Source organism: Leopardus geoffroyi, chromosome E2, assembly GCF_018350155.1.
Source record: "Leopardus geoffroyi isolate Oge1 chromosome E2, O.geoffroyi_Oge1_pat1.0, whole genome shotgun sequence".
Taxonomy (NCBI): domain Eukaryota; kingdom Metazoa; phylum Chordata; class Mammalia; order Carnivora; family Felidae; genus Leopardus; species Leopardus geoffroyi.
In genome coordinates this window covers 10,230,679-10,246,881 of record NC_059335.1, presented here as the reverse complement: position 1 = coordinate 10,246,881, position 16,203 = coordinate 10,230,679, and the positions used below count along the sequence as shown (strand labels likewise).

The following is a 16,203-nucleotide window of genomic DNA, read 5'->3' as shown; positions in this document are numbered from 1 at the left end:
ATCTTCCGGAACAGCACTGAGGCAGAAGGGTGACAGAGGCCCTGGACTTGGGCTTCTTACCATCTGTGCAGTCTGGGGCGAGGATTTCACCTTTTAGAATCTTCCTTTTCTCATCTGTGTTCTCACTATCCAGCAGCTCCTACCATAAGGGCTGGAGGGTTCAGGGGCATCATCGTTTATTGAGTGAGTGAGTGAGTGGTAGGTGGATGTGGTGGGGAAGCACCCGGCTCAGTGCACAACATAGAGACACTCAAGAAACGTCAGTGCCGAAAGGGAGGCAGTGAGCAAGGTTGCCGAGCGGGGTTCGTCTGGGGCCTCAGGCTTGGAAAGTGTACGTACTTCTCCCTCCCCACAAATGCAGTGAGGGCAGCTCCTTTGTAGCCAGGCATTGCAAGGTAGGGTGTCCTTACGGCTGGCCCGTTAACCCCCTTTTCTCTGCGGTGAAAGGCCTATGTGCAATTAACAGCTTTTAAGCCAGAGAATTGATGACTCTTGCTTTGATGTTCTTTAGAGTTCACCTGCTACTATTGTGGGGCCCCAGAAATAGGCTGCTGCTTTTATCTTGCCTGATGGGTGCCTCTCCAGAGGCAGTAATTACGGTGATAACTGACATTGAGACACTTGGCTCTCAGGAGCTCACTAATTGACTTCCGGGCCTGGTCCCATCTCCACTGCCCACACTGCCTTCTGGTGTTGGCTCCGGGGCACATCCTCAGGGCCCCTTCAGCTAGCCAGGGTTACTCGAAACCGTAGTCTTCAGAAGGGGCCAGGCTTGGTTTAGCCATGAGATCCCACTCTGCTCTTCACTGTGACTTCCTCGTCCTTTAGAACTGTGGTTTCAGGGGCACAGCCGTGGCCTCTCCTTCCCTGAGATGAGGACAGTGGAGGCAGTAGCCAGGGCCTGGACTCCACTTTAACCTGAGCGGTGCTTCCTGTGCCGAGGGGTTGAGAGCTGAAGGGTGGGGTGAGTCAGTCTCTGACCTGATCCTTTATGTTCTTCTGTATTACTTAACTACATTTTAGGATTTTTTTCCCTTACCTAACGCTGTATATACTAAATCAGTTATAAAAGGATCACAGAGCTAAGTGAAAAAAAAAAAATTATAAAAGAACAAGAAAGAAATAGAGAGTACCTGCTCTAAAAATAGGAAAAGCTGTTCAAAGATAAAAACAAAGGGAGACATCCAGGCGCCTGGGTGGCTCAGTCAGTTGAGTGTCGGTTGACTCTTGGTCTCAGCTCAGGTCATGATCTCACAGTTCGTGAGATAGAGCACCTCATCAGGCTCTCTGAACTGATAGCACAGAGCCTGCCTGGGATTCTCTCTCTCTCTCCCCCTCTCTCTGCTCCTCCACTGCGCGGGCTGTCTCTCTCAAAATAAACAAACTTTAAAAAAAATGTTTAAAGACAAAGGGAGACATGATAAACAGACTGAAAGCCTAAAAATTTTAAATTACATACCTCAAAAAATTCATTATACATATTTAGAAGACACATAACAAAAAGGGGGAATGTTGTAACATTAACATAGTTCCTTACTATTCAGAGGCCTCTTTCAAGTACACAGTGAGAGGGACCACTCGTAAAAAATGAACAAGAATGACAAGAACAGGGGCGCTTGGGTGGCTCAGTCGGTTAAGCGTCCGACTTTGGCTCAGGTCATGATCTCACAGTTTGTGGGTTCGAGCCCCACGTCGGGCTCTGTTGTGACAGCTCAGAGCCCGGAGCCTGTTTCGGATTCTGTCTCTCCCTCTCTCTCTGCCCTTCCCCTGCTCATGCTGTCATGCCCAATCTCCCCCCCCCCCCTCAAAAATAAATAAACATTTTTTAAAAATTAGAGACACTTGGGTGGCTCAGTCGGTTGAGCTTCCAACTTCAGCTCAGGTCATGATCTCACAGTTTACGAGTTCGAGCCCAGCGTCAGGCTCTGTGCTGACAGCTCAGAGCCTGGAGCATTCTTTGGATTCTGTGTCTCTTCTCTCTCTGCTCACGCTCTCTCTCTCTCTCTCAAAGATAAACATTAAAAAAAATTTTTTTAATAAAAAAAAAGAATGACAAGAACATGAATAGGAAATTCACAAAGTAAGAAACACACATTGCCAAGAATCTGTTAAACTTACTAGCTTTCCAGAAAACAGAAGAAACATAATTGTGGGGTATTTAAACAGGAAAAAAAACTCAGGAAAAACTAAGTGATTAACAATAGGACTGTTTTTAAAGTTACTGTATACTTTGATGTCATTAAAATCATGTTGTAAAGAATAGTTAATGATTAGAATAAGCCCACAACATAACTTTGTAAGTGAGAAGGTCGGGTTAAAACACAGCATTATCTCCCATTTAAAAAAAAAATTAAAATTAAAACTCCAGGGACACCTGGCTGGCTCAGTCGGTAGAATATGGAACTCTTATTCTCCGGGTTGTGAGTTCAAGCACCACATTGGGCAAGGAGCCTACTTTAAAAGAAAATTAAGGGGGCGCCTGGGTGGCTCAGTCGGTTAAGTGTCCGACTTTGGCTCAGGTCATGATCTCACAGTCTGAGTTTGAGCTCCACGTCAGGCTCTGTGCCGACAGCTCAGAGCCTGGAGCCTGTTTCAGCTTCTATGTCTCCCTCTCTCTTTGACCTTCCCCCGTTCATGCTCTGTCTCAAAAATAAATAAACGTTAAAAAAAATTTTTTTTTAAATAAAAATAAAAATAAGAAAAGAAAATTAAGGGGCACCTGGGTGGCTCAGTCGTTTGAGCGTCCAACTTCGGCTCAGGTCACGATCTCACAGTTCGTGAGTTTGAGTCCCACATCTGGCTCGCTGCTGTCAGTGCAGAGCCTGCCTTGGTTCCTCTGTCCCCCTCTTTCTGCCCCTCCCCTGCTTGTGCTCTCCCAAAAATAAATATTTTTAAAAGTTTTTAATTAGGGGCGTCTGGGTGGCTCGGTCGGTTGAGCGTCCGACTTCGGCTCAGGTCATGATCTCGCGGTCTGTGGGTTCGAGCCCCACGTCGGGCTCTGTGCCGACGGCTCGGAGCCTGGAGCCTGCTTCCCATCCTGTGTCTCCCTCTCACTCTGCCCCTCCCCCATTCATGCTCTGTCTCTCTCTGTCTCAAAAGTAAATAAACACTAAAAAAAAAATTGTTTTGAAGTTTTTAATTAAAATACAAGAATATACATCACAATGTGGACAAAAATTATCTTTAGCTGAGGTACTTCTATATTCTTTTAATTTTTACAAAAAATATTTTTAAATATTGACGTAAAAATGAAAATGGGGGAAGTGGGTTGCAGCATCTAGGAAAGTCTGTGCTTCGCCCTCTTCCTCCCCCGTGTGGGCTCCTCACGGAATCGCCCCGTCTTTGTTCAAGTCCAGTCCTGCTCATTCTCTGCACTCCCTGCTCCTAACATACCTGTTTGTTTCTCCTCAGGACTGAGCACAGAAGGGATCTACCGGGTCAGCGGGAATAAGTCGGAGATGGAGAGTCTGCAGAGACAGTTTGATCAAGGTGAGGCCACAGCCTGGCTGAGCATCGGAGGCTCGAGCCGGTCAGGGGGGACGGGGCAGCCAAATTGCCGGGGTGTCCTGCCGCGCACAGCCCCGGAGCCAAGAGGTGCTGGCCTGGTGACTGAGAAAGAGAAAGCGTTTGGCCCCAGTTAGCCTTCCCTCCGAGGTCACACTGCCACTCGGAGGGGAGGGGAACGAGCCCTGCCGCCAGACGGAAGCATTCCCCGCGCCGAACCCGAGTCAGCCCGCTGCTCCCCCGTGTCACCGTCCACTGACCGTATTCCAGGTCACCTCTCGAGGCGCCTTGCTTCTCTCACCCTGGGAAGGGCAACATGTGCCTCCGTCACCTCTCCAGGGCCTTGCTTCCCTTGCCCTGGGCCCCCGGGGCGTAATTGCAGGCACATAATCTGAAGTTGGGTTGCAGCAATAGTCCCGTTTTGCCAACCCCAGGAATACCTTCAGCCATGACTCCCCTCCTCGCAGAGTCCCTGCACGAGAGAGACAAAGCGAGGGAACGTTTATGATCAGCTGAGCGTTGGGACCCAGACTCCCAAAGCTGAAGTCTCATGAGTTAGACTGGCTCTTGGCCGGGACTCCTGTCTCCAAAGCTGGGTCTCAGAGGTCTGAAGCCAGAGAGCTAAACTCTAAGTCTTAGAACTGAGCACACTATGGGCTGAGAAGTCACACCCACTGGTGCCAGAAGCAAACGAGCCAAAGCAATGAAAGTTCTCAGATGTCACCAGCCAGAGAGGAAAGTAAGCTGAGGATCAGAGCAGGGTCCAACCCAGCGTGTGGCTGGGCCTGAGGAGACCAAGCCAGATTCTGAAGCCAGGCAGCCCGTGTGGGCGTGTGGGACAGAGCAGCGGCCAGGAGCAGGCCCCCAACCCCGCCACGGCCAGCCAGTTAGCCAGCAGTGCGGGGAGGGCACGCACTAAGGAATCTTGCAGGATGGGAGGCCTGACGTCAGCACGAGGGTAGAGCCACACACTCAGTTATGTACTCGTATATATGCAAGAATCTGTTAATGGTTTCTCCCGCCCCAAATGGAAATAGCTAGTGTCTAACAGTAGATGATTTCTTGTAAATCGGGAATGTAATAAAGTATTTAAAGAAAAGTGAAGACACAGAGGTCATTGGTTTCATAAGCTGGGAGGGGCAGAGGGAGAAAGAGGAGTCTGCTCACCCTGCCACCTTAAGGAATAAGGGTGGAGTTGAGATTATTGGTAATATTCTGTAACCCACTGGGAAAAGTGAGCCAACCTTTTAGGAAAGTCCTTTGATTTTCCAAGGGGGGGGTGGGGGGCAGGGGGGTGTAAGGAAAAGGCAGGACAGAAGGAGGGGGTGAAGCTGCTTTATTCAAAGGATGACCTTGGAAGGAGGCATTGGGTGTCAGCCTCTGTCTGCGAATCTCACAGCTTTTTTTTTTTTTTTTTTTTTTTTTTTTTAAGCAGGGAATGCCACCTCCTGTTCAGTCTTTGATAATCCTGAGTCCCTGCCCAGGCTCCAGGCCAGCCCTGGGCAGCATCCCAGGGTCTTCGAGGTTTCTCTGCCTTTCTCCAAGCACTGAGTTTTCCTTTTGCTTCTTTCCAGCTTAGACTGACCTCACTCTCCCAACTTCCTTTCAGACCACAACCTGGATTTGGCAGAGAAAGACTTTACAGTGAATACCGTGGCTGGTGCCATGAAGAGCTTTTTCTCAGAGCTGCCAGACCCCCTGGTCCCGTACAACATGCAGATTGATCTGGTGGAGGCACACAGTGAGTACTGGTAACCCAGCCCGGCTCGTGGGCCCAGGCAGCACTCCAGGCTGACTGTGTTTGTTGAACTAAGGGAGAGGAGCTGAGCATCAGTAGAATGAGTTCTGTGCTCAGGGAACAGACACTCTGGCTCTTAGAGCTGAGGTTGGAAGGATGTAAGGACAGGGAACTAACCAAGGGTGATGCCGTAGGGGCTTGTAGATCAGCCCCCGCCCCCACCCCCGCCTTTGTAGACCAGAGATGCTTTTCTAAGCATTCTAGCAAAATCGTTGCAGGTTCCCCCAAAACTCCACGACTTACTAGCCTGGTTTTGTAGCAGACTTGGGTCAAATCTGCTCCTATGCTTGTTCAAAGTGTAAGTGTGGTTGACACAATGTTCCCTGACCCTTAGTTTCCCTACAACACTGTCCCCGCTCCTATTTATGAAATATTAGGAGAGACCTCGAGGCAGGGCGGTAAGAGACCTGTTAAAGGGGGCAGGTATTTCTTTTCCCCTCTGCTTGCCCATCCCTCTTACAAGGAAGTTAGCATGTAGTCTGGGGCCAGCCCACCTCTGGGGGGAAAGGGATGGTTCCATTTGCCCTGACCAGATGATCAATGGCCGGGGGGGGTGGCAGGTCAGCACCTCTGGTTTTTTGTTCGTTGTTGTTTTTAATTTTTTTAATGTTTATTTATATTTGAGAGAGAGAGTGAGAGCGAGCAAGCGGGGGAGGGGCAAAGGGAGGGAGACAGAATCCAAAGCAGGCTCCAGGCCCCGAGCACAGAGCCCTACACGGGGCTCCAACTCACAAGCCATGAGATCATGACTTGAATCGAAGCCGGATGCTTAACCGACTGAGCCGCCGGGTGCCCCAGCACCTCTGGTTTTAATGGCGACCTTTGTGTGCCATCCTGCCCGCCCTGCCAGCTGTTTCCACCCTGACCTGCTTCTCTCAGGAGGCATCTGTCCACCCGATTGGGAGCCTTCCCTCCGGGCAGCCTTTCCCGGACTTTGTGTAGTACCGCAGCTTCCCACCTTGTGGCACTTTTTACCTTTTTTAGTCAGAGGCATCCTTCCTGCTGTGCAGCTCTGGTGGGCCGGGACCCCCTGAAGGAGCCATCGCTGTGCAGCTGCAGAAGGGAGTGTCTTGGCCGGTGACCATGGAGGTGGGGAAGAGGAAAAGGAGCCATGTTCCTTGGACCACACAGGGCTTTAGTCTCATCTCATCAGTGCCCAACTCAGAAGAGGGAGTTTCAAGCAAGCATGGTTTACTCACAAGGCTGGTGGTGTAGGCAGAAATTTGGGGGCAGTCGCAAATCAGGGTTTTAAGTCTCAGGTCACAGATTCTTAGTGGCTTCAGGAAATGGACGTGCCGACAAAAGTCCACCCCTGAAATGTGAGGGTGCCCAGGTCAGAACCTGGCTGCTGCCAGAACTGCGGGGCCCCTGGGGTCACCTTTCCAAGGTCTGCGTACTCCGCGGTGCTAACTTTCACAACCTGGGTGCCACCTTTGCCTTGCTTTATCCTCATGGTCTCGGTGGATTGCAATCTGTCACGGCTCCTGATCTTATCCAAGCCCATCACGGATGGGGCAGGAGCGCATGGTTCTGGGGCTGTCGTAGGGTTGCCGGGCCTTCTTTCCCACCTGCTTTCTCTGGATAGGAGTCCGGGTTTCTCCAAGATGAGTTGGGTGGGGACAGGTGCCAGCTTCTGCTCTGATCCTGCTGTCCAAAGACTCCTCCAGCAGGCTCCAGGCTGGCCCAGTTGTGAACCACATAGGAAATCTCTACGTGGAGCCAGCTTTCTCTCCACCTAAGCTTGTCTCTTGGCGGAAGTTGGGGAGAAAAGGTGTGGGCTGGTACTCCCCTCCTGGAGCCAGTGGATTCCTGTCAGCATTTGTCTTGACTTGGCGCCATCTAGAGGCTTGTAGAGTTCTGGCACCCGACAGAATCCCATTGTCTCTGCAGGAACTGCTAACATAGCATCTTTTTGTTTTTGGAGGGGTGTGGGGGGGCAGGAGAGGGAGGTGTTATTGATAGAGAATCAGCTGCCCTTCCTACAGCAGCTTCCCTAGTCTCCACTGCTGAGAAAGGGAGCCCCTTGCTGCAGCAGCCTGGAAAAGGGTGGAGATTTCTGCTTCCTCTTCCCATTGTGTGTTTCCTGTGCCCGAGCTAGTCAGCTGGGGTTCCGTTGTCTTGAACCTGGGGGCAGGAGGGTGGAGAGGATCTCGCTGACATGGCACCTTTCAAGGCCACAGCAGTTGAGTGAAGGTGGGCTGTGTATGTCCTGGGGTGGCTTTAACTGAGCCAGGGGCCCCAAGTAGGCAGTACCAGTGTTAGTGTCAAGGGACATTATGAAACGAAGATTCTCAAGCCCAAAAGTAGCTATTCCCAGCCTGGCTGGGTTTCCATGGCAACATCAACTTGACCAGCTCTTCCCACTTAATACTAAGAGCTGTTGTGTCTGTGTGTTCAGGGCTTGAGGATGGTTTCAGATTCCATCACAACAAATATCAAGGTCACTATCAAATTGTTTTGTTAGCTCCAGAATTTCACAGTATTGAACATTGCTGAAAATGTGTGCACAAATAGAGGTTTTTGTGATTATTTACCATTTATCTTCCTACCACACTCAAGGTGATGTGTGGGTGATTCAGAAATGAGTGGCAGTAGCATCCGTCACCCACACTGCTGGGGAGTGGCACGCTGGGGCTTGACCTTCCATGCAGAGACGTCGTCCCTGCCCTGCCAGGGTGCATACGTTAGTTACCTGCCAGACAGAATGAAGCCAGCTGAGCTGGAAGGGTAGAAAATGCAGGGTGGAGGGCTTTGTGGAAGAGATAGCACCTGAGCTGTGGCTTCAGGGAGGACCAGGATTTCAGGAGGCAGAGAAAAGGGCTTTGGGTTCCCTGTTCATCTCACACGCACACCTCATCCTGGCCTTCGCCGAATATTATCATTCGTTCTTGCCCCACGTCTTCCCCTCCTCCTCTATGACACCGCCAGCCTCACCACCACCTATTTAGAGTCCCTCCGGTCCAGCCAGTCCTGTCCTAGGTCCTTCATGCCAGAGGGACGTAAAGCTAGCCCTGTCTTGGTCCAGAAGTTCTGAGCCTAAGGACCTTTGGTTCCGGGGCCTCATTAGCCCCGTAACTACTTGCAAAGCTCCATATGTGCAGTTTAGTGTACAGAGAAGACCAGCAGCTTCCATCAGATTGTCAAAGGGATGTGGGACCCAAGTGGTTCAGGGCACTGGCTCCCGTCTTACCATTCCCAGCGGGAGACGGGGTGCCTTACAGCTAGAGGTGGTAAACATCCTGGGATCGTGCCTCCTCTTGTCTGTCGAGATAGCTGCTTAAGGTCACAGGGGTGTTCCTCCCTCACATCCTGGCACGTACCAGGCCCTGTGTGGGACAGGGACAAATGGCAGTAGACAGAGGAGTGTGTAGTCCCTGCCTCGGTCTGGCGGGGTAGGAGGCATGGAACAGGGTACTGCAGGGTCACGCCTCCCGGAGAGAGATACCCGGAATCTTCCATTCCAAGCCCAGCGCAGTGAAATCTTGGCCTTGGACTCGTTTTGTACCTGAGGGAGAGGTAGAGGGTGCATGCTGTACGTGCTTGCATGCTTCGCTGAGAGGGTGCTGTGACCTTGAGCCACTTTTTTCCTGTTCTGGTGGTGCAGGTGTGCGAGATGGTCGAAGGCCATCAGATTTTCCTCCAGGCACTGTGTGGGGCGGCAGCAAGTCCAAGCCTAGAGCCTGTCTGATGGCCTGGGGTGACGTGGGCAGCAGGGCGGCACGGCCAAGGCAGGGGCTGTGTGTGGGATTGAGATCCCTGACAGCAATTTGTGTGACCTTGGGCCCGTATTCTTACTTCTCTGAGCCTTAGTTTCTCTGTATACTGTGAGGGGTGTGGCGAGCTAACCTCTAGGCTGTGGCCTCTGGCTGTCCCCTTCTCTTCCTCCCGAGTTCTTAGGGTATGTGTTAGTTCTAAATTGGTTCTAAAATGCCTGGTCCGTGTAAAGATTTTGTCTTGGTTCAGCTGGCCTGAAAATGCCTCTTCTGAACCCGTCTTGCCATCTCCGTCAGCTGAGACCTCATTTCACAAGTATGACGTGTTAGCCGGGGGGGGTCCTTGCCCTGTAGAGGGCCCCTCACCACCCGAGTCGTCCTTCAAAGAGGATCTGAAGCCGGAGAGCGCTGCGGCCTGGCAGAAGGCAGGGGACCCGGAGCAGACGTGGGGGGCCGGGAGACGGAGCCTGTGCCCGGCCGCCCTCCCCCCACCAGTCTTACGTCCTTGGCGCTGCCTCTTGGCGTCGCCCCAGCCAGCGTGTAGGGTGAGCCTAGTGCTGCCCCGCTAGCACTCTGGCCTGTGCAGAGGAAGAAATCACTGGCGTCCCGAGCACCGGGAAAAAGATTCGCTTGCTTGAGGGGGGAGGTGAGCGAGATGAAGTCAGAAGGTGGTCAGCAAGATGGGCCGTGTTTTTCATGAGACAGACAACAGAGGGCCGGGCCCTGCACCGAGAGGCTTCCTGTTGTCTCCTTGACTTCCTTGCTCCTCCTGCCAAACCCTGTGCTCCCCAGCACTCGTGAGCACCTGCACCCTGAAGCTGGCTGGAGAAAGAGAGGGGAAGCATGAGTAGGGGGGACCATCTAGGTCTTCGTTGGGCACCTTGCTGCCGCACCACGTGGCATTCCTGAGAAAGGGGCGGGAGTTACTATCGAGGCAGCCTGGTACCCCCACCTCTGCCTCCTCCTCCCCCTCCCCCTCCTCCCCCTCCCCCGCCTCCCCCTCCCCCTCCTCCCCCTCCTCCTCCTCCCCCTCTTCCTCCTCCCCCTCCTCCCAAGGAAGACCAAGGGAGCCAGCATCCCTGTGGCACCATGGATGGGAAGGAGAAGACCGGCACCTGTCACTCCAGCCCCGCTTCCTGCCTCTAGTCAGGATGGCAGAGACCCGCTTTTGGGTGAAGGCGCCCTAGGGCTCAAGTGCCTGATGAAAACACACAGCTGCGTTTGTGCCGCACCAGCGCCCAGGAGACACCTGGGCCGGGCTTGCATGTGTAAGGGGGCGCCATCACTTTTTTATGAAGTGAGATTCTGAGCCCTGCCCGTGCTTCTCGGGTGTCAGGATGATCGCGCATCCTCCCTAGAGCAGTGTACTATTTTTAAGTAAACTTTTTACCGAAGTTTAACAGTAAAAAGTATTTGAAATTCAAGGCCGGAGACAAAGCGTGCTCTCAAGGTGGAACCCTTAAAATAAATCTTAGGCGCAGAGCAGTGAAGGTGATAATGACCCCACCCAGTTCGCTCCCTTGGCTTTTCAGTCATTTGCTAACAGACAGACACCATCAAAACACTGTTGTTATCAAGTCCCAATCTTGAGTCCTAAAACTCCCCAGTTTCATGACCGTGAGCCTACCGGCAAAAGCTCTGGGTCGCTCTGGCCCTGCCTGTCTCTGTGGCCTCCCTTCCCGCTGCTTCCTGACATTCAGACCACCTCCAGATGCTTACTGTGTGTGTGCTGTTCCTTTCACAGTATGGCATCACCATCCCCAGCCCCTTTTACAGACAAGGGCCTGACACTCACATGTGTCACTCACCCAAGATCCCACAGCTGGTGGGTGTCAGGGACAGAATTTGTACCCAAGACCGTGTGGGTTGGGTTTGGCTCTGTCCCACCGCACGGCCCTGGCCCCCTGCCCCTTGCCACCCCCCCCCCCCCCCACACACACACACACACACACACCGTTCATGCACCACCTGTCCTTCCTCGCCCAGCTCGAGCCAGGCTCCTCCTGCGCTTCCCCAAACCGTGACCCTCTAGGGGCAGTGCCTATCGCAGAGGTTCTTAACTTGGAGGCCACAGGCTTCCTAAGGAATGTGATGGGTTTGGGCGAGTCCGTGAACTCCAGAGGTCGTAGACGGGGTTGTACACGGCCTATCTGGGGAGAGGTTCTGGAACGCACATCCAGCCCAAAGGAGTCTGTGCCCCCAAACCAGTCGGGAACCATTGTATTTTTTTAGCGATCCCCCCATTCATCCACCCCCATAACTGTAAGTGTGGGATAGCTGTTATCTCTTCCTGGGCCCTACTCTAGTTTTTCTGAGTGCTAGAGATCACCTTCACTCCTAAGAAGTAGCCACAGGGGGATCTTTCCATGCTCGGAGAAATCTGTCTAGGCTGGCTCTCCTAGCCAAGATAAGCCAGGCGTATTCAGGGAAGGGAGCTGGGATCCCAGGGAACACGATATCCACAGCCAGTCAGTGATGTTTGAGTCCCAGCTCTGTAACCTCTCTGGGTATGAGATTCCTTATCCCTCAATAGGGCGACAAGCCCCTTCCTCGTAGGACAGCAAAGACTTGCTGAACCAGGCCTGGTGTGGATAAGCCCTTACTCGAGTTAGCTTGTTTTCACACTCCCACTACATTAGGATTCCATGATGGGCGAAGTGTGGGTGGTGGAGGGGGAAGGGGGTGCATAGGCCCTTTGATGAACTGCATGAGAATTCCCCCACTGTTCCCATCGGCTCCTCCAATAGGGGGATGTGTAGAGGGTCCTTGTGTCTCTAGGGAAAGGACAGAGCCCTGGTCTTGTGACAGACTCCCTCCCTAGACAGTCTGTGGGCGTGGGTGGGTGGCAGTGCTCGCCCGTCTGCTCAGGAAGCACGCAGGCTTTCTGCACCGGGATGCCTGTCTCCGGGGGCAACCGGATGAGCGAAGAATGGTGTTCTGTATGGGGAGTCTGTGTGGATCGTTGAGTCTCGGGTGGTGGGGGGGCCAGGAAGCCCCGGGCGCACAGTGCTCCCCTTCAGCAGGGGCCTGGGACCCCGAGGTGGGCCCGGTTGCTGGGTCGGTGCCACCGCCAGGTGTGCCCGCTGTGGGCACAGACTTATGGGGGGAAGAGTGGGGCTGACCTGGTGTAAGAGCCCTGGGCCACCCCCAGGCGGCCCCCGGCCCACCAGTCTCCCCACCCACCCAGGACTGCCATCTCTCGAGCCCGTAACACCCACCAGCTGTGGCCATGGAAGTCTTTGGTTTTCTCTTTCCTCAGAAATCAATGACCGGGAGCAGAAGTTGCATGCCCTTAAGGAAGTACTCAAGAAATTTCCAAAGGAAAACCACGAAGTCTTCAAATACGTCATCTCTCACCTGAACAAGTATGTGGCCGGGCTTGCCCTCGGGTCTTCCCTCCACCTGAAATCGCTAGTCAGGGGCCGGGCCGGTGAGCAGCAGCGTGACGCAGAGCAAGGCCCTGTCCTCAGCCTGGCAGTGATAGGGCTGCCGTCTCCCTCCTCAGTAGGCCACGTCTGGCTCACCAGGGGCATCCTGGGGTCTCGACTCCTCCTCCCATGTCCGTCCTGCTTCTGTCTGAGAGGCCCGTGTGGCCTCGGGCATGCCCAGGGTCCTCCGCGGTATGTGACAGAACACTGCCAAGGTACGTGTGCTGTGAAGAAGCTCGAACCCGTCGAGTATGTGCAGGAGTGTGGGCAGGAAGCCTGTAACTGTTTCCCGGATTTATGTACAGACAGAGTAGGTTGGTTTTCCAGGCAAACCTGTTCTTCTCTCGCCAGAGTGGTGTTTGATGGGGTTCCTGCTCCCTCTCGGTGCAGCCAGAGCAGTGTCACACACTTTGAGGCCCGGGCGATTGTCCCTGAGGCAAGACGTCAGAGTCACTCCTCGGGGGCTGGCCCTGTGGCGACACCGAGGCAGAGGACCAGCCCTAGAGGGTCTCCGACCTCGACTTCCAGGCCAGGCCCGGGAGAGCTGTGCTCGGGCCTTTTCTCTGTTCAGGCTGTAGACGGGCAGGCGGGCAGAGCAGTCTGGGGTGTCAGTGACCACGAGCACACATGGGACAGGGCAGGGTCCCTGCTGGCAGAGAGCCTCATCTGGGGCCCCCTGCCCTGTGGAGCCCTGACCGTGAGTTTGGTGTCACCCACAGAGTCAGCCACAACAACAAGGTGAATCTCATGACCAGTGAGAACCTCTCCATCTGCTTCTGGCCCACCTTGATGAGACCCGACTTCAGCACCATGGACGCCCTCACGGCCACGCGGACCTACCAGACAATCATCGAGCTCTTCATCCAGCAGTGCCCCTTCTTCTTCCACAATCGGCCCATCAGTGAGCCTCCCGGTGCCACGCCCAGCTCCCCCTCCGCCGTGGCTTCCACCGTCCCCTTCCTCACCTCCACACCTGTCACGAGTCAGCCGTCACCCCCCCAGTCGCCTCCACCCACGCCCCAGTCTCCCATGCAGGCCCTGCTCCCCTCCCAGCTGCAAGCCGAACACACGCTGTGAGCCACCGAGGCCTGGGGCCAAAGGTGACCTTCTCTCTTCCGCGGGGTGGCATGTGGCCTTGAACAAAACCAGGTCCACTGGGGTAGGAGTGGGGAGAGTGTCCCCTCTCCCCTGTTACCTTCTCAAGACCTCAGCGGTAGCACCAGCCCCAGTCCACACCTTGTGCTGGGCCATCAGGCTCCCTGAGCCCAGCGCTGCAGACCCCGGAGCTGGCCGTAGGCAGCAGCCAGAGGGCGCCCTGCTCTCTGACTTGGACCTTCTTGAGAACTGAACTGGCCAGGCAGTGGCCCCCGTGACCCTCTACACGCTCACTGCTCCCCAGACCACTTACCCCGCCTGCCCGTGCACAGCGGCCTCAGGGCATCGTTCACCGCTTGGACAGAGCCCTGGCCTCTGCCAGTGGAAGCAGGTTCTGAGATTTGGGCTGTCCCGGGGCGGGGTCAGCGGTCCCTGCAGAAAACAATTCCCGTCCGTTTTGTCCACCTCTTTCCACCTTCCGCGTCTGCACTTCCACCCCCGTCAGGGTGGCACCTGTCCGGTGGCGGCCTCGGGAATGCACGGGCCGTGGCTCTGTCAACCCAAGGTACCGTGCTGAGGGTGTAGCCCCTGCAGGTCAGAACCGGGGGAGGGCGGCTGTGTGCCCGGACCAAGAGCGTGGGACTCCCCTCCACTTGCACACGCCCCCTCCCTCTTCACAGGATCTGGCCTACGTTCCCTTTAAAACGAGGGAACTCTGGAAGAAAAACGGAAAACCCCTCCAATAACTCACAAAAGAAAAAGGAAGAAAATCCAGATCTCAAGACTGAGCTCTCCTCCCACCTCTCGGAGAGGCAAACGGGGGGCGGGGGGCCCTTGCCTTGGTAAAGGCGAAACAGGGATGCCCAGGGGTGGCTGCCAGGAAAGCCGTTGGGGTCCCACTGATACCCTGTCAGCAGATCCCCTTTTCCCAAGAAGACAGTTTAAGCCCTTAGTGGGAGAGCTTGGGAGACCAGCCTGGATCCTGGTCTGCTTTGAAACACTACAGTGCTGTGGAAACACTATTCTGTGCGGGGTGTGGGTGTGGGTGTGTGTGTGTGTGTGTGTGTCCCTGTTAGGGTGCAGCTGGGGGCACCTGGGGCTTGGTTTAGTCCTCCTCATCCCGGGCCACCGAACACCACCAACCCAGTGCTTAGGGCACTTCGTGGGAAGTGGGTGACATACGGGGGAGTGTGGTCCGGGTTCCTGTACAGGGACTCGGGGCCTGGGGGAGCAGAAGTCACAGGAGCAGTCGGAGTCATGAGGAGGGTGCCGGGCCTGCCCGTCACTACAAGCCCCGTGGCTTTCCCCGGCCCTTCCTGGGAAATGGCCTTCTCCTCAGCCTCCATGCCCTTCCCACCTTCCCACTGGGAACCCTTGGAGTGCCCACCCGTCTCTCCAGTGCAGCGGCCGTGCTAAGGCTGCTACAGATACTGGCTGCCCTCCACTCCTCGTGGCTGGGCCGGGGCCTCTGCAGCGGGGGAGCCTGGCACAAAGGTGCCCCGGGCCCAGGTCGTGGGGTTCGGGGCCCTGCGTGCCACACAGCCTCCGGGCCTCTTTGCACTTTAAGAAGCAACGCCTGTGGTGGGTTCCCCGACGCCCTGGGTCCCCTCAGCCGGTGGCCTGACAAAAAGCTGCCTCGGTCTGGCCCCAAAAACTTCCTGTTGGCCGTGGGGGGGGGGGGGGGGAGGCCTGTGCTCGCCGACTGCTCCCTCTGGATAAGCTGAATACCTTACTGTTCAGAGTTCTTGTACGGCAACATAAGGTGCTTGGAAAATACTACCACGCAAGTTTTACCACCTCTTTTTAACACTAGTCAAAAAGAAACCCAAGGTACATGAATGTTTTACATAAATGCTGGGTGAGAGCTCTCTTTCCTGGCCGATCTGCACCTGAGGCTTTAGACCCGGGTTGGCTTGTGGGTGACTGTGGTGGCAGACCCGTGGCTCTGGCTCTCCAGCTCCCTCCGCTCTAAGTCCCGGGCAGGCAAGGAAATGACTCCACAGAATTAATCTCGGCCTTTTTCTAGATCGTGCCCACCTGTCCCCGCCCCCCGCCCCAAGGCAGCCCTTTAAGGTATTGGGTGTGCGTGGCCTGGGACCACCTTCCCTCCTGTGGACGGGGACAAAAGTAGCCTGATCCCTACCCACTGCCTGTTTCCTCGGCCGCCCACTTTGTGCTGGTGCACCAGGCCAGGTGCCCCACGCCACCACCTGCCACCTCGGCTGTGCATGGGGGACTCCACAAGCCCCCGAGTTCCCCTCATTCTTGAGACTAACGGATGTGTAGATGGTGACTTTTCTGGGGGGGGGGGGGGCGCGCTGGGAGGAGGAATACTTGCTTTGTGCTCTTGCCCTCCCCAGAGTAGCAGGAGCCGGCCTTCCCCAGGGCAGCCTCTGGGCCGACGGTACCTCCTGGCAGCCAGCTCAGGGAGCCCCTTCGTGTGCCTGCCCTGTGCCCTGCCGGGGCTTAAAAGCGTGTGGGGGGCGGAGCTGGTGGCCCGTGCCCCACAAGAGCCACAGTGCACAGGAAGTGCCAGGGACCGAGCTTCCAGTTTTCTGCTGCTCCAGACTCCAGACTCGGACTAGGGGGTATTAGTCTTGTCACCCTGGGTTGGCGTTGCCACTAGTGGTAGTTCTGGGCCCTGGGCTTCCCCCTCCGGTTGGGA

General features: G+C 55.0%; 1 protein-coding gene across 1 annotated transcript in view; it reads left to right on the top strand.

Annotated features, from left to right (window-relative positions):
• Positions 1–15,251, top strand: part of ARHGAP35 (Rho GTPase activating protein 35) — a 78,186-nt gene extending 62,935 nt beyond the window's left edge. Inside the window, exons 3-6 of the mRNA XM_045440768.1 lie at positions 3,412–3,489; positions 5,114–5,245; positions 12,275–12,380; positions 13,163–15,251. Coding sequence (XP_045296724.1) covers positions 3,412–3,489; positions 5,114–5,245; positions 12,275–12,380; positions 13,163–13,520 — 674 coding nt within the window. The 3' untranslated portion in view covers positions 13,521–15,251. The remainder of the gene's footprint in view (positions 1–3,411; positions 3,490–5,113; positions 5,246–12,274; positions 12,381–13,162) is intronic.
• Positions 15,252–16,203: the final 952 nt, after the last annotated feature.